The 23,244-nt window shown below is 45.9% G+C and overlaps 1 protein-coding gene across 4 annotated transcripts in view; it reads right to left on the bottom strand.

Moving 5' to 3' along the window:
- dennd2da (DENN/MADD domain containing 2Da) overlaps positions 1-23,244 on the bottom strand; it is a 216,380-nt gene that overhangs the window by 63,374 nt on the left and 129,762 nt on the right. For all 4 annotated transcript variants that reach the window (XM_072278510.1, XM_072278509.1, XM_072278508.1 and 1 more), the window contains 3 exons: positions 22,824-22,964; positions 18,848-18,996; positions 7,611-7,788 (listed from right to left, as the gene is read on the bottom strand). In XM_072278510.1, the coding sequence (XP_072134611.1) occupies positions 7,611-7,788; positions 18,848-18,996; positions 22,824-22,964 (468 nt within the window). The remainder of the gene's footprint in view (positions 1-7,610; positions 7,789-18,847; positions 18,997-22,823; positions 22,965-23,244) is intronic.

Below are 23,244 nucleotides of genomic sequence, written 5' to 3'. Positions count from 1 at the left end.
CAGAGCAGTATTTTCAGTTTAATTTCCTTGTTTTTAAGTCCTTTTTGACAGAGCACAGAAGTGCAGATGCCTCTTCAGTCACTTTCACTACCTGTTCATAAAACTATGACGTGTAGATGCTGATTTAGGCCATTCAACTATGACTGATTCATAGAACATAGAACAGTATAGCACAGGCCCTTCGGCCCACAATGTTGTGCCGACCCTCAAACCCTGCCTCCCATATAAACCCCCATCTTAGATTCCTCCATATACCTGTCTAGTAGTCTCTTAAACTTCACTAGTGTATCTGCCTCCACCACTGACTCAGGCAGTGCATTCCATGCACCAACCACTCTCTGAGTAAAAAACCTTCCTCTAATATCCCCCTTGAACTTCCCACCCCTTACCTTAAAGCCATGTCCTCTTGTATTGAGCAGTGGTGCCCTGGGGAAGAGGCACTGGCTATCCACTCTATCTATTCCTCTTATTATCTTGTACACCTCTATCATGTCTCCTCTCACACTCCTTCCCTCCAAAGAGTAAAGCCCTAGCTCCCTTAATCTCTGATCATAATGCATACTTTCTAAACCAGGCAGCATCCTGGTAAATCTCCTCTGTACCCTTTCCAATGCTTCCACATCTTTCCTATAATGAGGTGACCAGAACTGGACACAGTACTCCAAGTGTGGCCTAACCAGAGTTTTATAGAGCTGCATCATTACATCGCGACTCTTAAACTCTATCCCTCGACTTATGAAAGCTAACACCCCATAAGTTTTCTTAACTACCCTACCCACCTATGAGGCAACTTTCAGGGATCTGTGGACATGTACCCCCAGATCCCTCTGCTCCTCCACACTACCAAGTATCCTGACATTTACTTTGTACTCTGCCTTGGAGTTTGTCCTTCCAAAGTGTACCACCTCACACTTCTCTGGGTTGAACTCCATCTGCCACTTCTCAGCCCACTTCTGCATCCTATCAATGTCTCTCTGCAATCTTTGACAATCCTCTACACTATCTACAACACCACCAACCTTTGTGTCGTCTACAAATTTGCCAACCCACCCTTCTACCCCCACATCCAGGTCGTTAATAAAAATCACGAAATGTACTCCCTCCACCACTAGTCACAATCCTCCAATCTGAATGTACTCCCTCCACCACGACCCTCTGCCTTCTGCAGGCAAGCCAATTCTGAATCCACCTGGCCAAACTTCCCTGGATCCCATGCCTTCTAACTTTCTGAATAAGCCTACCATGTGGAACCTTGTCAAATGCCTTACTAAAATCCATATAGATCACATCCACTACACTACCCTCATCTATATGCCTGGTCACCTCCTCAAAGATCTCTATCAGGCTTGTTAAACACGAACTGCCCTTCACAAAGCCATGCTGACTGTCCCTGATCAGACCATGATTCTCTAAATGCCTATAGATCCTATCTCTAAGAATCTTTTCCAACAGCTTTCCCACCAACAGACGTAAGGCTCACTGGTCTATAATTACCCGGACTATCCCTACTACCTTTTTTGAACAAGGGAACAACATTCGCCTCCCTCCAATCCTCCGGTACCATTCCCGTGGGCAACGAGGACATAAAGATCCTAGCCAGAGGCTCAGCAATCTCTTCTCTCGCCTCGTGGAGCAGCCTGGGGAATATTCCGTTAGGCCCTGGGGACTTATCTGCCCTAATGTATTTTAACAACTCCAACACCTCTTCTCCCTTAATATCAACATGCTCCAGAACATCAACCTCACTCATATTGTCCTCACCATCATCAAGTTCCCTCTCATTGGTGAATACCGAAGAGAAGTATTCATTGAGGACCTCGCTCACTTCCACAGCCTCCAGGCACATCTTCCCACCTTTATCTCTAATTGGTCCTACCTTCACTCCTGTCATCCTTTTGTTCTTCACATAATTGAAGAATGCCTTGGAGTTTTCCTTTACCCTACTCGCCAAGGCCTTCTCATGCCCCCTTCTTGCTCTTCTCAGCCCCTTAAGCTCCTCTCTTGCTTCCTTATATTCCTCAATAGATCCATCTGAACCTCATGTATGCTGCCTTCTTCCACCTGACTAGATTTTCTACCTCACTTGTCACCCATGGTTCCTTCACCCTATCATTCTTTATCTTCCTCACCGGACAAATTTATCCCTTACATCCCACAAGAGATCTCTGAACATCGACCACATGTCCATAGTACAGTTCCCTGCAAAAACATCATCCCAATTCACACCCGCAAGTTCTAGCCTTATAGCCTCATAATTTGCCTTTCCCCAATTAAAAATTTTCCTGTCCTCTTTGATTCTATCCTTTTCCATGATAATTATAAAGGCCAGGGAGCGGTGGTCACTGTCCCCCAGATGCTCACCCACTGAGAGATCTGTGACCTGACCCGGTTCATTACCTAGTACTAGATGTAGTATGGCATTCCCCCTGGTCGGCCTGTCCACATAACAGGGATCCTTCTCCCCATAACCTTTGACACCCTTACTAGTCAAAAACCTGTCACCTCTGCTTCACATATACGCTATACTCGGTTTAATCCTCGAGATGATCACCCTTTCCTTGTCTGAGCTAGGACAGTTCTTACGTGTTCCCATACTTGCCGAGGGGGAGCATCAGACCGTATGTTTGACCCCTCAGGAGGGGGAGGGGAGGAGGCTCAGGAATTTTGGGGGGGGAATGGTGTAATGGGCACCTTTGAGACAACAGAGCTCAGGGAATTCTCCACTAAGGAATTAATGAGCTTGGGACAACACACACAAAATGCTGGAGGAACTCAGCAGGCCAGGCGCATCTACGGAAAAAAATACAGTCGACGTTTTGGGCTGAAACCCTTCAGCAGGACTGTTTAGGGGAAAGGTCATTCTTCAAGCCCTCTGCAGATCAGGGTTCCTTTTGTCTTCTGCCACATTCCTCACATTCCACTCAGGGTTCCCTGCAAAGGATATCAGCTAATGTTCACCAGCAGTGGGAATCGGTGGGGGGGGGGGGGGGGGGGGGTGTTACTGCCTCATTGTTGTAGGGAGGGGAGGGTCATTTGACCTGCATCCCTCTCTCCATAAACAGAGTGTAAATAATTTGAATGTGAAGAAACAAACTGTGGCCATACACGCCAGTTTGCTGTGTGTGTGTTCGTGCGCCGGCCAATTTCACCCTTAAGAGACTTTGTGAATATGCTGGATCCCGCCCAGCTCCTTTTTCCTTATTAGTTGTTCTCTGATAAGTGCTGTTTCTCTGTGAAAAAATTAATTGTCTGTTTTAAGTTTTTGTAGTTTCATAGGAAGTTTTATTAAAGAGTTCAGACCTGACATTGTGATTTGTGTTTAATTTGTTACTTTCTCTCTTGTGTTTGTTCAGTCAGTTACTTTGTTTCCTGTTTTCTAAATCAGTTAAGCTTTTATTGTATCTTAATCTGTTACTTGTTTCCCCATATTTAGGCTTTAGGGATGACTCATTTTTCATACTGGCCATATGAAATTTGAGTAGAAATTTGGGGCAACTTTATTCCTGATATGAGATGCCCACATTTCAGAGGGAATTGAACACTTTGGGAGGAATTCTTGTAGTTTTGTCATTTTTTGTGTTTTCTAAATATCCAGTGATGAATTGGGAGTGAGTGTATTTGTATCTCCCTGCATTACAGAATGGCAAAGTGGTGAATGCTGATTTGTGGTGGGAGATCCTATTATACATTCCTGTCTGTGGATGGTGTTTTGAATTTGCACACTGGACCATTGAGTCAGATTGCTGAATTTGTATGAAGACTCCTTACTACATCACGGAAGAGTTGTCACTGATACCTTTGACGAGAAAGAAAGACTGTTGGGGGAAATTATCTGGCCTCTCAGGGTTTTGCATTTTGGTTTGGTGGGGGAGCTGGGAGGGGGTAGTCTATTCCAGCAACCTTACCAGAGTATGATAACAGTCGCAAGTGACTGACCCTTAATTGCCCTGGTGGAGTGAGTGCTCAAAGGTATTTCCCTACATACCATTTATCATTGGAACGTCCTGACTCTTAGTGATTTCCCCACCTGACAGGGTGTGGGTGTAGGTGGTATGTTGAGTACAGGTACAAAGTGGATGGCAAGTGTGAACAGGAACAATATCTGTCTATGCCAAATGGTGCTGTGAAGCTGGGCACTTGCTGGATGCTGAATGGCATTTACTGGATATGCCTACCCATTATTCTCACAGGGTGGTGTGGTTGATATGTGGTGCCATATGTATGCACACCAGTGCCCTGGGTGAACACCTTGCCCATGCTGGTTGGTAAGAGGGCTATTACAAAGAAAGGGTATTTTGAATGATAGCCTTTCTCAACATGATACAGCCAGACTGTCCTGGGAACTGATTCTGATAGCCTTGGATTACCTGCTCACCAAGGAAGGTGGCAGCTATACTGTTATCGCTCAAGAATGCTGCATCTACATTCTTGATGGGTTGGTGCACATCTCTCACCTGGCTGATCACATCTGAGAGTCAGTGTATAAGATGAAGTGGGGGGACCAGCTCCTTGGCTATTACATTCCAGAGTGGGACACAGAGAGACTGGCAGACTAGGAGGCAATTATTGGGTTTACGGTACTGGACGCTGGGCATTGTACTCATGTTTTATGTGCAACTTAGTTGGGAGTTTGTGAGAGTCATACTAGTCTGAGGGTTGGATCATCACGTTTGCAACTTTCGAGGGGTGAAGTGTCCCATGAAGGCGTGCCTTATTCTGATGTTCAAAAGTCACTTCCGTTGTGATGGTTACTTTAGAAACTGCAGCTGCTTTTCCCATTAGATGGCTGCCTGGTCTCCCGTTTCAAATATCCTGGGTATACACAACAGCACGTGGAAGGGGCTTGCTCTCTTCTTCCTTTGTTTAAGGCAAGACAAGATGATTGGGAAGGGATGTGCCGCGTGCACCTTTACGTAGGTATATTTGTTGAACATTCAGCTTTGTATTGTCTGTAACTTGGGGAACAAGAACGTTTTACTGTTGTAAATAAATGATTATTTGGAAGTCAGTGCATTTCCTGTCTCACTTGCCAGACCTGCAAACCTGATTCAATATTACAGTCACCAATGACACTTGCAAATGTCGATACAGGGGTATCGATAGGGTAAATGCAAGCAGGCTTTTTCCACTGAGGTTGGGTGGGACTACAACCAGATGTCATGGCTTAAGGGTGAAAGGTGAAAAGCTTAAGGGGAACATGAGAGGAAACTTCTTCACTCAGAGGGTAGTGAAAAAGTGTGGAATGAGCTGGCAGCACGAGTGGTGCATGTGAGCTCAATTTCAATACTTAGGAGAAGTTTGGATAGGGGAGGGGGAGATGGGAGAGGGGAGGGGGGAGATGGGAGAGGGGAGGGGGGAGATGGGAGAGGGGAGGAGAGGGGAGGGGGGAGGAGAGGGGAGGGGGGAGATGGGAGAGGGGGAGGGGGAGGGGAGAGGGGGAGGGGGAGGGGAGAGGGGGAGGGGAGAGGGGGAGAGGAGAGGGGGAGAGGAGAGGGGGAGAGGAGAGGGGGAGAGGAGAGGGGGAGAGGGGGAGAGGGGAGGAGGAGAGGGGGAGAGGGGAGGAGGAGAGGGGGAGAGGGGAGGGGGAGAGGGGAGGGGGAGAGGGGAGGGGGAAGGGGAGAGGGGAGGGAGAAGGGGAGAGGGGAGGGAGAAGGGGAGAGGGGAGGGAGAAGGGGAGAGGGGAGGGAGAAGGGGAGAGGGGAGGGAGAAGGGGAGAGGGGAGGGGGAGGGAGAAGGGGAGGGAGAAGGGGAGGGAGAAGGGGAGGGGGAGGGGGAGGGGGAGGGGGAGGGGGAGGGGGAGGGGGAGGGGGAGGGGGAGGGGGAGGGGGAGGGGGAGGGGGGAGGGGGAGGGGGAGGGGGAGGGGGAGGGGGAGGGGGAGAGGGAGAGGAGAGGGAGAGGAGAGGGAGAGGAGAGGGGGAGAGGAGAGGGGGAGAGGAGAGGGGGAGGGGGGGAGAGGAGAGGGGAGAGAGGGGAGAGAGAGGGGGAGGGGGAGGGGGAGGGGGGAGGGGGAGGGGGAGGGGGAGGGGGGAGGGGGGAGGGGGGAGGGGGGAGGGGGAGGGGGGAGGGGGGAGGGGGGAGAGAGAGGGGGAGGGGGGAGGGGGGAGGGGGGAGGGGGCACTGAAAGGGAGAGGGGGGATGGTGAAAGGGACTGGCTGGGGGAGAGCAGCCATTGAGAGGGTGCATGGGGGGGTAGCGGGTGCATAGGGGAGAAGGGCAAGGGGGATAAGGGCAAGTGGGAGAAGGGGGAGAGGGAGGAAGAGAAGGGGAGGGGTGAGGGGGATGGGAGAGGGGCAGATGGGGGAGAGTGCGTAGAGGGGCGGATGGGGGAGAGTGCGGAGATGGGAGGCCGATGGGGAGAGGGAGGTGAGGGGCGGACGGGAGAGAGTGGCGGGGGGTGCGGAGTAGCCAGGGGTGAGTGACGGGGGCGGGAGGGGCGAGAGTGGCCGGGGGGGGGGGGGAGAGTGGCGGGTGGGAGGAGTGACATGGGGGGGGAGGAGTGACGTGGGGGGGAGGAGTGACTATGGGGGGGAGGAGTGACTATGGGGGGAGTGGCTGGGGGAGAGGGTGAGAGGGATTTTTTTTTTTAGGAACTGCTTCTCCCATCAGATTTTTGAATGGACAATGAACCCATGAACACTACCTCACTATTTTTGCACTACTTATTTGATTTTTAAAATATATATTACTTATTGTAATTTAGTAATTTTGATGAATTTGCTGTACAACAAATTTCACAGCATACATCAGTGACTATCAACCTGATTCTGAATCAATCTACCATCTTCCTCTTCAGCATGTCCATTCTATCACCCTTTCAATATTTGGTAGGTTTCAATGAGATTCCCCGCCTTCTTCTGAAGTCTAGCGAGTAGGGACCTTCAAATGCTCCGCATATGTTAACCCTTCCATTGCCGTGATCTTTCTCAGAAAACTGGGAGTGCTTGAATAACAATCTGAAATTCTGTTTTTCTTTCCAATGTGGATGACTTCACATTTACCAGCATTGTACATTTGCCAGACCCTTGCCCACTGCCTTAAACTGTCTGTATCTCTCTGCAAATTCTCCACATCTTCTGCACAATTTGTATTTGCACTTGAGTAGCACACAAAAATGCTGGAGGAATTCAGCAGATCAAGCAACATCTATGGCAAGTAATAAAATGATGTCTCATGCCCAAAACCTTCATCAGGACTAGAAGAAAGGGGACAGAAGCCAGAATAAAATGGTGGGTGGAGGGACAGGAGTACAAGTGAAAAGATGATAGGTGAGACCAGGTGAGAGGAATTGAAGTGAGAAGCTAGGAGGTGATAGGTGGAAGATATAAAGAGCTGAAGAAGGAATCTGATTGGAGAGGAGGGTGGACCATGGGAGAAAGGAGAAGGACACTAGAGGGAGGTGATTGGTCCCATCTAACTAATGCATATTGTGCAGTCAGCCAGGGAGAAAGATACAGGGACTGATAAATCCTCAGAACTAACCACAGTGATCTAGAGGCCCCCTTCAAACCAACCCAGTGGAGCGTGGTGCCCCATCATGTTACGCTTGCCTCTAACACTGTACTCTACTCCCTCCAGCATACTGGGGTCCTTTCTCTCTCCCCACACTCACCTCTTCAATGGGCATCTCCTGAACCTCCTCCAGGAACTGCCTCTGTACGCCGACCACAAAGGGAGTGGGGGAGCATACTGTGTCCAGCATCACCTTGGGCAGCACGGGGATGTAGGTGTGTTGCCAGGTGAAGGGGTAGAGTAGGGCGGCCAGTCCATGGATGCACTGTGACAGGGTGCTGTGGGCAGAGCAGGGACAGAGATCACCATCAGTCAAAGGCTGGGTCCAAGTTCAAAGTTTTTATCAAAGTACATACACTCAGTGGCTACTTTATTATGTACAGGAATGGAACCCAGTGTGGTCTTCTGCTGCTAGTTCAAGGTTTGATGTGTTGTGCATTCAGAAATGCTCTTCTGCACGCTGCTGTGCTGTCACCTTCCTGTCAACTTGAACCAGTCTGACCGTTCTCCTCTGACCTTGCTCATTAAGGCAATTTCACCCACAGAACTGTGGCTCCCCGAATATTTTTTGATTTTCGCACCATTCTCTGTAAACCCTAGAGACTGCTGTGCATGAAAACCCCAGGAGGTCAGCAGTTTCTGAGATACTCAAACCAGCCCATCTGACATCAACAATCATCCACGGTCAAAATCACCTGGATCACATTTTTTCCCAATTCTGATGTTTGGTCTGAAGAACAACTGAACCTCTTGACCATGTCTGGATGCTCTATGCATTGAGTTGCTGCCACGTGATTGGCTGATTAGATATTTGCATTAACAGATATATAGGTGTATCTAATAAAGTGGCCACTGACTGTATGTGCCTGTGATGCTACTGCAAGTTTTCTTTTTTTTTTTGTACTGCATCTCACCGTACATGACCATAAACTTGATAAAGGGATTTTCCCTTGCTCTATCAAACCCTCTCCCATGTCTTCCATTGCTGACAACTAACTCACTTTCCCTCTTTCCCAAAGCAACACACACAAAATGCAGGTCACACAAAATGAGGAGATGTCAGGGGTATTTTTTTTTTTACTCAGAGTGGTGAGTGCTTGGAATGGGCTGTTGGCAACGGTGGTGGAGGCGGATACGATAGGGTCTTTTAAGAGACTTTTGGATAGGTACATGGAGCTCAGAAAAATAGAGGGCTATAGGTAAGCCTAGTAATTTCTAAGGTAGGGACATGTTTGGCACAACTTTGTGGGCCGAAGGGCCTGTATTGTGCTGTAGGTTTTCTGTGTTTCTATGTCAGGCAGGATCTATGGAAATGAATAAACAGTCAACATTTTGGGCTGAGGACATTGAGGCCTCCCGTTCTCACCAATTTTTACAGGAGCTCCATTGAGAGTGTCCTGACCAGCTATATCACTATCTGGTTTGAGAATTACAAAGCATCTGACCATAATTCTTGGGATCCAAGTACATAGCTCCTTGAAAGAGGCTACACAGGTCAATAAAGTGGTTAAGAAGGCTTATGGAATTCTTGCTTTTATTAGTTGAGGTATTGAGTTCAAAAGTCAGGAGGTTATGTTGCAACTTTATAAAATCCCGGTTAAGCCATGTCAGGAGTATTGTGTACAGTTCTGGTTGCCCCACTACAGGAAGGATGTTGAGGCTTTGGGGAGGGTGCAGAGGTGGTTTACCAGGGTATGTGCTATCATGAGAGGCTGGACAAAGTGGGATTCTCTTCTTTGGAGCAGTGAAGGCTGAGGGGAGATATGATAGAGGTTTATAAAATTATGAGAGGCATAGATAGAGTAGAGAGGGAGTATCTGTTTCCCAGGGTAGAAATATCTAATACCAGAGGGCATTGAAGGTGGTGATGGTGGGGGGTGTTTAGGCTTGAAGGGCATGTGACAGGTAAGTTTTTTGCTGAGTGGTGGATGCCTGGAATGCACTGCCTGGTATGGTGGTGGAGGCAAATACATTAGAAACCTTTAAGAGATGTTTGGATAGGCACATCGATGTGAGGAAGATGGAGGGATACAGACATGGTGTAGGTAGAAGGGATTAGTGTTTGGGTGTTTTTGATTTGCTTTTTAGCTGGTTCGGCACAACATCGTGGGCCAAATGGCCTGTTCCTGTGCTGAATCATTCCATTCCATTCTATTACCCTACAATGCACTGCAAGGACTACTGAGAATCATCAGGGTCTCGCTTCCATCCAACCGAGATACTTATCAAGATGAATGTCTATGCAGAATTCTTAGCATTGTCAGTGATAGCTCCTATCCGTCCATCAGTCTCTGACTCCAACCATCAGGCTGGAGGTAGCATCACATTAGGAGGACTGTTAGGATGGGAAACAACCTCTTCCCCCAGATGTAAGACTACTAAACCCCTGCCACAACACAGGTCTCATCACACATGAAGTGCCACTAGTTTTGTTCTGGTTACTTGTTAACTTTTGGCTCAAATGCACCTTATGATAAATGTAATCTTCTGGAATACATTTTATTATTTGTTACTTTATTTGTAGTAATATTGCTGTGGGTTGTGTGTGTGAGTTATTTGTACTGTGTTATGCACCTTGGTCTGGAGGAACATTGTTTCATTTGGCAGTATACATGTGTACAGCTGAATGACAATAAACTTGAACTTCATCAGGACCCTCATTCCCATTTCTGACGACTTGAAATGTTATTTCTGTCTCTGCCTTCTCACTTACAACAATCTTATATGCATTCTTTTTTAAATTTCAGTATTTCTTTGCCATTCAGACTGACAGCTCAATTCAAGAATGTTGTCTGCCTCTGGTCTCTGGTGTCAGAAACCAACCAGCAATCCACAGAACAATTCAAGATTGGTTAATGTCATTTCTGGTACACTAGTGTAAAGGAGAACAAAGTAATTGTAACTCTGGATCCAACGCAGCGTAAAACACACAATGACATAAAGAACATAATTATAATAAAAACACAAGAAATATAAACATATAAAGTAGAAAAAAAACCTTTTGGGTGACCAGCCGGCTACAGGTATTGATTTTAACCGACATTTTGATGACAAACTTTGCCATCTTCATCAGGGATGATATCTGGGCACATGTAGTCTGGTGGTATTTACAGTGATGCTAGAAAGTTTGTGAACCCTTTAAAATTTTCTCTATTTCTGCATAAATTATCTAAAATGTGATCTGATCTTCACGTAAGTCCTAAAACTAGATAAAGTGAACCCAATTAAATAAATAACATAAAAACATTATATGTGTTCATTTATTTATTGAGAAAAATGATCCAATATTACATGTATTTGTTGCAAAAAGTACGTGAACCCTTACTTTCGGTAACTGATATAAATGGTACAGCAATAACTTCAGCCAAACATTTCCAGTAACTGTTGATCAGTCCCACACATCGGCTTGGAGGAATTTTAGATCATTCCTCCATACAAAACTGTTTCAGTTCATCAATATTTCTGGAACACCTTGCATGAACAGCCCTCTTCAGGTCATCCACAGCATCTCAGTTGGGTTAAGATCTGGACTCTGACTTGGCTATTTCAAAACATGAATTTTCTTCTTTTTAAACCATTCTGTTGTTGATTTACTCTTGTGTTTCAGATTATTGTCTTGTTGCATCATCCAACTTCTACTAAGCTTCAGATGACAGTCAGTACCCTGACATTCTCCTGTAAAATGTCTTGATACAATTTTGAATTCATTGTTCCTTCAATGATTGCAAGCCATCCAGACCCTGAGGTAGCAAAGCAGCCCCAGACCATGATGCTTCACAGTTGAAATGAGGTTTTAGCGTTGGTGTATAGTGCCCTTTTTCCTCTAAACATAGCAGTGAGCATTTCTATCCTATCTGTTCTGTCATTGTCCCAGAAGTGTTGTGGAGCATCCAGGTGGTCCTGCAAACTGGAGACGTACAGCAATATTTTTTTTTGGAGAGTACTGGTTTCCTCCATGGTGTCTTTCCACGAATGCCATTATATAGTGGAGACATGAACAGAGACTTTAGAAAGTTCTAGAGATTTCTGCAGGTCTTCTGCTGTTACCCTTGGGTTCATTTTCACTTCCTTCAGCATTGCACGGTGTGATCTTTTCAGGACATCCATTCCTAGGGAGAGTAGCAACAGTACTGAATTTTCTCCATTTGTAGACAATATCTCTTACTGTGGACTGTTGAACAGTCAAGTCTTTAAAAATGCTCTTGTAGCCTTTTCCAGATTCATGCATCTCTACAATTCTTCTAAGGTTCTCTGAAAGTTGTTTTGATTGAGGCATGGTGAAAATAAAGAGATCTTTCTTGAGAAGCTGTCAGTAACCTGACTGTGTGTCTTTTTTTTTTTAAATATCGGGCAGGGCATCTCTACAACCCACACCTCCAAACTCATCTCATTGATTGGAACACCTGACCCCAAATATCTTTTGTAGAAGGCATTACCCCAGAGGTTCACATACCTTTGTGAACCTCGACTGTGATTGTTTAAATGGTGTACACAATAATGATGAGAAGTAGTACAATTGTTTGTGTATTTTAGTTTAGGCAGATTATGTTTGTCTTTTACTGTAACTTCCATGAAGATCAGACCACATTTTGAGTAATTAATGCAGAAAACCAGGTTTCTGCTGTCACGCCTTGTTTAAAATCGAATTCCAGCTCTTACTTAGAATGAGACTTTCATCTTTGTTAAAATTCTTTTCCCGTAGTTTCATTTCAATGGCTTCCTTCACCAGGCCAATGGAAAGACCAGGAAACCTAACAACAAGGAGGAAGCCATTGCTATTTTCAATGTTTCCAGAAGGATCACCAGGATCCCGAAGAAAATATCAGACTAATACCATCCACAAATCAGTAAGGAAGCTCAAATTACAGCTTATGTGGGCCAAAGATGACCTGGGACTCTGGTTGGCTGGTGTGTACAAGAATCCCTGTGAATGTGGATCAGCGTATATCAGCCAGACGGGACACACGGTGGAAACCCGCATCAAGGAGCACAGGTGGTGTATCAGTTTGGGTTACCCAGAGAAATTATCGGTAGCAGAACATTGAATTCACAATAGCCATAGCACTGACTTTGGCACAGAACTACTGTGCCATGCCAATGGCTTCTGGGACCGCCTGGTGAAGGAAGCAGTGAAATTAAACTAGAGGAGAAGAATTTTAAACAACGACAATGTTGTAAACAAGGTGGGAGAGTGGAAACTTGATTGGATGAGGACGGACAATGGGAGTATAAATACCATCAGATTAGACACGCGCAGGCATCATCCCTGATGAAGATGGCAGAGTTTGTCATCGAAACGTCAGTTATAATCGATACCTGTATCCGGCTGGAAGCCCAGAAGAGTTTATTCATCATATACAATGGGAAAGTACTAGATCCTTTTTGACGTCAGATAGCTTATATTCATAGCCATGCTCCTGTTCTCTATCTGTGCTGTGTTCTGCTTACCATAGCAACTAGTCACATGAATGGTGGAATAAGTCATGTCTTCATGCTTTGTAGGAGCTGGGGGCCAGTGGATGTCATATCTTCTGCTGACTGCTCAATCATGCTTAGCTTACACTTTAGTTTCATCGCTTCAAGATCGTATGTTTGCTTTTGCAAGTCAAAAAAAATCTGAGTACGCAGCTTGGGCTTTTGGAGCAATCATTACAGGAGTGAGGGTGCGTCTTGCAAGTAGTACAAATCCATAGGATCACTGGCAGCGGCAATTGCTTTGGTTCGACCATTACATTTTACATTTGAGGAACAAATGTGCGTGAGGCATGAGTTTGAGCCCCAAGGGGCAGTTCAGGGTGCTCATTCTCAGCCTGCACCAAGGAGGTACTCTGAACCTCTCCCATATCCAATAGTATGAGGACACTGACTTACAGTTTGATGACACGTGTTTCAGGTCTAAATGCTGCACTGGAGGCCTTAGGGATGCAAAAGGAAATAACAAGCATGGTGATGCAAGAACATATTACATCTTTGCGTAAAGCGAGACTCAAATCTTCAACGGCGATCCCCAGCATCATTCGTTTATGAGGGCTTTCAAGAGTTGCATTGAAGACAAGACTGACAAATATGGTGACCGTATTTTCTTGAACAGTTAACCTGGAGAGTTTGTCACAAGTTGCCAGTGGGCTGATCCAGAGGAAGGATAGCAAGAGACCCAAGCCTGAAGGAATATTTTGGTGATGAGAACAAAATTGCTGCGGCCTACATGGAAAAGGCTCTTTCTTAGACACATATTAAATTGCTTCAAGATTACAGGCTTTTTCTTAGAAGTTGTTGCAATGCTATGGAAGACGTGCAGGTCATGTGAGTTGAACATGCTTGCTAATATGAGGATTGTTGTAAATAAGTTGCCCGAACTTTGGGAAAAATGGAGATCGTCAGTCTAAAAACTGCCAGAAAGGCACAGCTGCAAGGTTACTTTCACTGTCATTGTTGATTTTATTGAAAGCCAAGTAAAGATTATTATTCACCCAGTGTTTGGAAAAAAATACAATGCTACATCACCAGCAGTAAGTGAAGATGTGAACCAAACTGGGTCACAAACTCGCTCTCAAGCTAAAGGAAGCAGCTTTACCACTACCGTGGCTACTTTTGAAAGTGAATGTAAAACTGAGTCTGGAACTGAAAAGGCTGCAGATTCAAAAGCAACTGTGAATGAAGCAAACACAGCAGCGAGTACTGCTTTAGCATCGAATGCCCTTAGGGGGGCTGGTGATCATGATTGTAAACTTCCTACGTTTCCAGTTTGGGTGAAGTCGAAGAAGAGTAACAAGACAGTGGTTATTCATACTTTCCCCGATCAAGGAAGTACAGCAGTGTTCTGCACAGAGAGCCTCATAAGCAAGCTCAACCTGACAGGAAAAGGAACACTCATTCAATTACGCATGATAGGTCATGAAAAGGTCGTGAGGAGCTATGCTGTTTCAGGATTGGAAGTGGCTGGCTTAGATAGTGAACAGTATTGTGAACTGCCTAACATCTATACACAGGAACGTATGCCGGTCTACAAAGAGAACATTCCTCATCAGAGATCTTCAGGAGTGGTCTCACCTGAACCATATCAATTTGCTGGAAATTGAGCTGGTGATGGGGGTGAATGTGTCTGAGGCTACGTCCACACTACGCCGGATAATTTTGAAAACGATGGTTTTGAGTAAAAACGACAGGCGCCCACACTAAGCGTTTTTCAAAATAACTCCGTCCACATTAGACAGATAATTGGGCGAATTTCCTCCTACTGGACACGCGCAGGACACACAGAAAACAAGTGAAGAGGAAACAGGATACTTGGCGTGCATTTGTCCAGTTACAGAGTAGAAAAACTTAAAAGGACTTGCTCTTGGCTCTCGCGCAGGAGGACTTAAAACTAAAAAACCAAATACTGGAGCGTGTGGAGGCAACCGACAGGGAGATCACAGACAGTATGACCCGGCTGACGACGAACATTGAAAAACTGACTAACTCTGTTGCATTAATAAAGCACTTTGTTAAATGTATAAAACGTCTGCATCAGTGTTATCTTGTATTTCCATACAATGTTACATTAGGCTGTTACACAGCTATTGTCAGAGAAGTACTTGCATAAATAGGTGAACCACCTTCATACAAGCAAGGAGGTTACCAGGAAAGTGGATGAAGGGAAGGCAGTGGATATTGTCTACATGGACTTCAGTAAGGCCTTTGACAAGGTCCCGCATGGGAGGTTAGTTAGGAAAATTCAGTCGCTAGGTATACATGGAGAGGTGGTAAATTGGATTAGACATTGGCTCGATGGAAGAACCCAGAGAGTGGTGGTAGAGAATTGCTTCTCCGAGTGGAGGCCTGTGACTAGTGGTGTGCCACAGGGATCAGTGCTGGGTCCATTGTTATTTGTCATCTATATCAATGATCTGGATGATAATGTGGTAAATTGGATCAGCAAATTTGCTGATGATACAAAGATTGGAGGTGTAGTAGACAGTGAGGAAGGTTTTCAGAGCCTGCAGAGGGACTTGGACCATCTGGAAAAATGGGCTGAAAAATGGCAGATGGAGTTTAATACTGACAAGTGTGAGGTATTGCACGTTGGAAGGACAAACCAACGTAGAACATACAGGGCTAATGGTAAGGCACTGAGGAGTGCAGTGGAACAGAGGGATCTGGGAATACAGATACAAAATTCCCTAAAAGTGTCGTCACAGGTAGATAGGGTCGTAAAGAGAGCTTTTGGTACATTGGCCTTTATTAATCAAAGTATTGAGTATAAGAGCTGGAATGTTATGATGAGGTTGTATAAGGCATTGGTGAGGCCAAATCTGGAGTATTGTGTTCAGTTTTGGTCACCAAATTACAGGAAGGATATAAATAAGGTTGAAAGAGTGCAGAGAAGGTTTACAAGGATGTTGCCGGGACTTGAGAAACTCAGTTACAGAGAAAGGTTGAGTAGGTTAGGACTTTATTCCCTGGAGCGTAGAAGAATGAGGGGAGATTTGATAGAGGTATATAAAATTATGATGGGTATAGATAGAGTGAATGCAAGCAGGCTTTTTCCACTGAGGCAAGGGGATAAAAAAAACCAGAGGACATGGCTTAAGGGTGAGGGGGGAAAAGTTTAAAGGGAACATTAGGGGGGGGCTTCTTCACACGGGAGTGGTGGGAGTGTGGAATGAGCTGCCAGACGAGGTGGTAAATGCGGGTTCTTTTTTAACATTTAAGAATGAATTGGACAGATACATGGATGGGAGGTGTATGGAGGGATATGGTCCGTGTGCAGGTCAGTGGGACTAGGCAGAAAATGGTTTGGCACAGCCAAGAAGGGCCAAAGGGCCTGTTTCTGTGCTGTAGTTTCTATGGTCAGAAAATAGGGCAAAGTGAGTATATGTATTTATTCAGTAAGCTATGGGTCAAAGTATTTGGTGAGTACATTTCTAACCCTTCTGGCTTCAGTCTCGTTGCAGTTTGTTCTGAAATTGTTAGGTGGTTGCGTCCAAGAAAACAACGAAATGCCGCGCTGCGGCCATCTGTTCCGGCACGTCATGACAGCGTTTTTAAATAGTCAAAAAAGCTCACTTTACAATTTAACTCTCACGCCATTCACATCGACTGCGCGTCATAACAGCTTGCGCAGCACCAAGCAGAAGCAGAGAAAGCATTGATGTTGTGGTGTTGTCATGACAGCGTTTTTAAATCTCTCCGGTTACCCTGTACACACTACAATGGATATTGGGCGTTTTCAGATTTATTCACTCTGGAGATCGCTTCTGAAAATCTCCGTTTTCGGGGGATGAAAATGCTGTTTTAGTGTGGACAGAATGTCAAAACGAAGAGAAAAAGCTTCGTTTTCAAAATTATCCGGTGTAGCGTGGACGTACCCTGAGGCTTTGGAACTGTTGCAAGTGATTTGCATTGTTAATGATGGACCCTATTCAATCAGAACAATGTAGGGTTGGACTGTTTACGGACTATTGAAAGGAGATTGTGATGGTGGCCAGAGCTGACAGTTAACGGGGTTTCAGTCTTGTGCTTGGATGAGCTTTGGCAGCAGCAATTCAAGACAGATTTTCCTGAATACAGTCAGGATGAACAATCTGATTTGGCAGGAGATCTTAATCCAAGATGGTCTGCTTACCAAACGAGGACATTTGTGTAAATGTTGAGATTTCATGTCTCCTGTGTCTTAGCAGTATGTAGCTGTAATTACTCAAGCACAATAATTAGAGGGCAGGAATGCAGGAGCCACACATCTGTATCTATCTGTAATCATTACAGGAACCACAAATCTGCATCTATCTGTAATCTTTACAGGAATGCAGGAGTCACACATTTGTATCTATCTGTAATCATTACAGGAATGCAGGAGCCACACATCTGTATCTATCTGTAACAATTGCAGGAGCCACACTTCTGTATCTATCTGTAATCACTTCAGGAATGAGGGCGCACCATGCAAGTAGAACAAATCCATAGGGCTGCCAGCAGCGGCAATTCTTTTGGTTTTGGTATAGTTTGGCTGCTACACACAGATTGACTATGTCCATAAAGTGATACTTGGCTGTACATAAGGTGACTGACAGGAAATAATAAAGCAGTGATGGAGTTCGAGGGTGGAGGTATTGATCAGCGATACTGCTTGGGACAAAGTAACTGTTTTTGACAATTGTCACATACCCTCCTCCCTGATGGGAGTGGGACAAACAGTCCAGGGTGGCATTCTTCATCATGTTACTGGCCCTGTTCTCACCTGCCCTCATCTATCACCTGTCAGCCTGTATTCCCTGCCCTCCTACCCATTTTCTTCTGACTTCTGCCCCTTTCTTTTTCGCTCCTTTCTTTTCTCCTACCTGCCCAAGAACCTGCCTCCTCTTTCCATGATCCATTCTCCTCTCCTATCAGATTCCTCCTTCTTCATCCCTTTACCTCTACCACCTATCACCTCCCAGCTTCTTCTTTCATCTGCCCTCCCCCACCCAACCACCCTCCCCCTCACCTGATTTCACCCATCATCTGCCAACTTGTACTCCTCCCCCTCGCACCCTCCTCCTTATTCTGGCTTCTGCCCCCTTCCAAACACAGGTCGGAGGAACAACACCTCATATTCCATCTGGGTGGCCTCCAACCTAAGTAGGTGACATGAGCAGCTACTTATCTAGCTTCTGGTAATTTGTTCACCCCTCCCTCCTCCTCTCTTTTTCCATTCACTATTCTGGTTCACCATTTACTTCTCATCTACCTATCTTCTTTTCATGTTCTCTTTCTCCAGTGCTCCACTGTCCTGTCTTATCAGATTCCTTCTTCTTTAGCCCATTACCTCTTTCACCAATCATCTCCCAGCTTCTGACTTCATCACACACATTCACTTGCAGACATGTAGACACTTGCATGCATGTACTCATAAGACACGCTCACACATACAGAGACACACTCACACAGACACACGCTCACACACAGATGTACACTCACACACACAGAGACACACCCACACAGACACACTCACGCACACACTCTCACACAGACACAGACGTACACAAAGACACACAGACACGCAGACACATGCACACACACGCACTCAGACACACACACACTCACACAGACACATGCTCACACACACACAGACGTAGAGACACACACAGACACATGCTCACACACACACACACAGACATACACACACTCACATACACAGACGAACACAGAGACACACTCACACAGATGTACACAAAGACACACAACGCACACATACAGATGCACACACACACACACACTCACACAGACACACACGCATACACGCACTCACACATACACACACCCTATTGCTAGAGTCGTGCTCATGCCTTGTGCTAGATTTTGTTCCTGTTTGTGTACCTGAGCTCCTCAGCCAGGAAGATCACCCTCCTCTCGAGCAGCATTGAGGCAAAGATGTCAATGATGTGTTTCTCTGATAAGTATTTGAAGAGTGACGCAAAGTCCACGTGTTCGAGGCGGGAATCCGACGGCCGTGTCAGTTCAATGATCTGAGGAGGAACAGAGAAACAAGACCCATAAGACATAGGAGCAGAATCAGGCCATTCTGCCCATTGAGACTGCTTCGCCATTCCATCATGGCTGACTTAGTATCCCCCTCAACCCATTTTTCCTGCCTACTCCCCATAACCTTTGATGCCCTGACTTCTCAAGAACCTATCAACCTCCACTTTAAATACACCCAATGACTTGGCCTCCACAGCTGCTTATAGCAATAAATTCCACAGATTTACCACCCTCCGGCGAAAGAAATCTCTCCTCATCTCTGTTCTGGAGGATTGGAGGGTTGCGGATGTTATTCCTTTATTCAGGAAAGGGAGTAGAGATAGCCCAGGAAATTATAGATCAGTGAGTCTTACCTTAGTGGTTGGCAAGTTGATGGACAAGATTCTGAGAGGCAGGATTTATGAACATTTGGAGAGGTATAATATGATTAGGAATAGTCAGCATGGCTTTGTCAAGGGCAGGTCATGCCTTACTTGCCTGATTGAATTTTTTGAGGATATGACTAAACACATTGATGAAGGAAGAGCAGTAGATGTAGTGTATATGGATTTCAGCAAGGCATTTGATAAGGTACCCCATGCAAGGCTTACTGAGAAAGTAAGGAGGCATGGGATCCAAGGGGCCATTGCTTTGTGGATCCAGAACTGGCTTGCCCACAGAAGGCAAAGAGTGGTTGTAGATGGTCATATTCTGCATGGAGGTCGGTCACCAGTGATGTGCCTCAGGGATTTGTTCTGGGACCCTTACTCTTCGTGATTTTTATAAATGACCTGGATGAGGAAGTGGAGGGATGGGTTAGTAAGTTTGCTGATGACACAAAGGTTGGAGGTGTTGTGGATAGTGTGGAGGGCTGTCAGAGGTTACAGCGGGACATTGATAGGATGCAAAACTGGGCTGAGAAGTGGCAGATGGAGTTCAACCCAGATAAGTGTGAAGTGGTTCATTTTGGTAGGTCAAATATGACGGCAGAATATAGTATTAATGGTAAGACACATTCGTGATCCAGTGTGGAGGATCAGAGGGATCTTGGGGTCTGAGTCCATAGGACGCTCAAAGCAGCTGCGCAGGTTGACTCTGTGATTAAGAAGGCATATGGTGTATTGGCCTTCATCAATCGTGGAATTGAATTTAGGAGCTGAGAGGTAATGTTGCAGCTATATAGGACCCTGGTCGGACCCCACTTGGAGTACTGTGCTCAGTTCTGGTCGCCTCACTACAGGAAGCATGTGGAAGCCATAGAAAGAGATTTACAAGGATGTTGCCTGGATTGGGGAGCATGCCTTATGAGAATAGGTTGAGTGAACTCGGCCTTTTCTCCTTGGAACGACGGAGGATGAGGAGTGACCTGATGGTGGTGTATAAGATGATAAGAGGCATTGATCGTGTGGATAGTCAGAGGCTTTTTCCCAGGGCTGAAATGGTTGCCAGAAGAGGACACAGGTTTAAGGTGCTGGGGAGTAGGTACAGAGGAGATGTCAGGGGTAAGTTTTTTACTCAGGGAGTAGTGAGTGCGTGGAATTGGTTGCCGGCAACGGTGATGGAGGTGGATACGATAGCGTTTTTTAAGAGACTTTTGGATAGGTACATGGAGCTTAGAAAAATAGAGGGCTATAGGTAAGCCTAGTAATTTCTAAGGTAGGGACATGTTCAGCACAAATTTGTGAGCCAAAGGGCCTGCATTGTGCTGTAGCTTTTCTATGTTTCTAAAAAGACATCCTTCTATTCTGTGTTGTGCCCTCTGGTCCGAGACTCCCCTATCATACGAAACATCCTCTCCATATCCACTCTATCTAGGCCTTTCAATATTCGATAGGTTTCAATGAGATTAAAACCATTGTTCTAAATTTCAGTGAGTAAAGGCCCAGAGCCATCAAACACTCCTCATACATTAACCTTTTCATGCTCAGAATAATTCCAGTTGACCTCCTCTGGATTCTCTCCAATGCCAGCACATTCTTACTTAGATGTGAAGCCCAAAAATAATCACAGTACTTAAACTATGGTCTGGCCAATGTTTATAAACCCCCGCATTAGGTCTTTCCTTTTATATTCTAGTCCTCACAAAATGAATGTGAACATTTTGTTTGTTTCCTCACCACCTATTCAACCTGTAGGTTAATCATTACGGAAACCTGCACGATGACTCCCAATTCCCTTTGCACCCCTGATTTGTGAATTTGCTCCCCATTTAGAATATAGTCCATATCTATATTTGTTCTACCAAGTGTATGTCTATTTATTTCCCTGCACTGTATTCCATGTGCTACTTCTTTGCCCATTATTCTAGTGTAAGCCCTTCTGCAGACTCCCTGCTTCCTCAAGCCTCCCTGCCCCTCCACCTCTCTTTATCATCCACAATCAGCTGACAGTTGTATCCCCTGCCAAGATGTCGCCTGACCTGCTGAGTTTCTTCAGTGTTCTGTGTGTGCTGTTCTGGATTTCCAGCATCTGCAGAATCTCCTGTCAAATATTAATGTATCTCCATTTCAAATCCCTTTAATGATCTGGTCAAAGCTACCACATTCTGTTAGTTTTACCTTCTTCAGTCTCAGTGACTGGATCTGTATGAGTGTCTGCCTGTAGGTGCACATCCTGACAAGCTGCATCACTGCATGGTATAGAATGACACTGAGGTAGCCAGGAAGGCTCTCCAACAGGCAGTCATAGAGCCCAACTAATCACTGGCAGGCTCCAGACATGTATGCAGAAAGGTGCCGAGAAAGGGCCAGTAACATTATGAAGGATCCCACCTACCCTGCTCATAGACTGTTTGTCCCAGTCCCATCAGGGTGGATGCAACCACTTCAGGATCACCAGACTCAAAAAGAGTTACTTTCCCCAAGCAGTAAGGCTGATCAACACCTCCACCCACCAACCTGGCCCTCTGCACCCAGTAACCCACCCCTCTGCATCCACTAACTCGCCACCACTACCTCATTATTTTGTCAGTCACTTTATGTACAGACACTCCTGTGCCCAACCTCACTTTATGGACATACAATCTATGTATATAGGCTGTCCTTGATCTTACTGTGATTTTTTTTGTGCTGCATCAGATCTGGTGCAACAATTAGCTCATTCTACTTTACATTTTTGTACTGGAAGTGACATTAAACAATCTCAAATTTGAATGTTCGAAACTTTTGAGCAGTTCCCCAGAGAAGCTTTCCACTGCACCTGTGGACGTGACAAAGATAAACAAATTCCAATGTCACAATTCTCCAGGGCAGGGCATTCTGGAGGTTCACTCTTCTCCACAACAGGGGATTTCCAGCACCTAAGTTTTAAAGGACTGGCCCCTCAACAGATCACTGGGGGTCTCTCTTCCACCCATCTGAGATATTTATCAGGAGCACCTAACACGTATTGTCAGTGATCCCTCCCCTCGGTCCAACAAACTCTTTGCCCCGTACTTCAGGCAGGAAGTTCGCAGCATTTGAACAAGAACTGTTAGGATGGGAAACAGCTTCCACAGGCCGCAAGACCACAGAACTCTCTGCCACAATCCAGGTCTCACCACGCATGAAGCATCAATAGTGTTAGGCTGTTTCCTTTGGACTTGTGTGGTAGATACACCACATTATTTGTGGCAATATCACCTTGTGTTGTACGAGAGTTATACGTAATGCATTGTGTGAGAGTTACATGTAATGCATTGTGCACCTCAGTCTGGAGGGACATTTGGCGGACTGCAAGTACATGTTCTCTACCTCTCCACCCGTGCCAGGAACAATGTCGTACACAACAGACTGGCCCCAGCAAAACAGAGAACAAAAGAAGATTCCTGAGCTCCAGCCTGTGATTAACTCACCTCTGTCCCTGACTCTGGGATGAAGCTCTTCACACGAACGGTCTTCCCAGGGGCAGGGAAAGTGGCTTCTCGTAAGCCTTGCATGAAAGGGTAAATGACAGCCATGCAGATCTGCCTTCGTTTCTCCACTTCGTCCAGGATCTGGGAGGAGGAGGAGGGGGAGTGAGAGTGGGTCCAGTGAGAAACAGGGAGGCCTCCGCACCAATCCGCATTCCCCAAACACACCGTTCACAATGTTCATACCACGGTAATCCCTACACCCACACTCCTCTCCTGTTGTCCTCCTCCACCATCAGCCCTTCCACACCCACACACCCATGCCTGTAGACCCCGCCTAACACCCACACGGACGTGCCTCTAGCCCCCTACACACACCGGGATGTGCCTGTAGCCCCCCACACACCCACACGGATATGGCTGT

This window comes from Mobula birostris, chromosome 14 (assembly GCF_030028105.1).
Source record: "Mobula birostris isolate sMobBir1 chromosome 14, sMobBir1.hap1, whole genome shotgun sequence".
Taxonomy (NCBI): domain Eukaryota; kingdom Metazoa; phylum Chordata; class Chondrichthyes; order Myliobatiformes; family Myliobatidae; genus Mobula; species Mobula birostris.
This window is presented reverse-complemented; position numbering and strand designations above follow the sequence as displayed.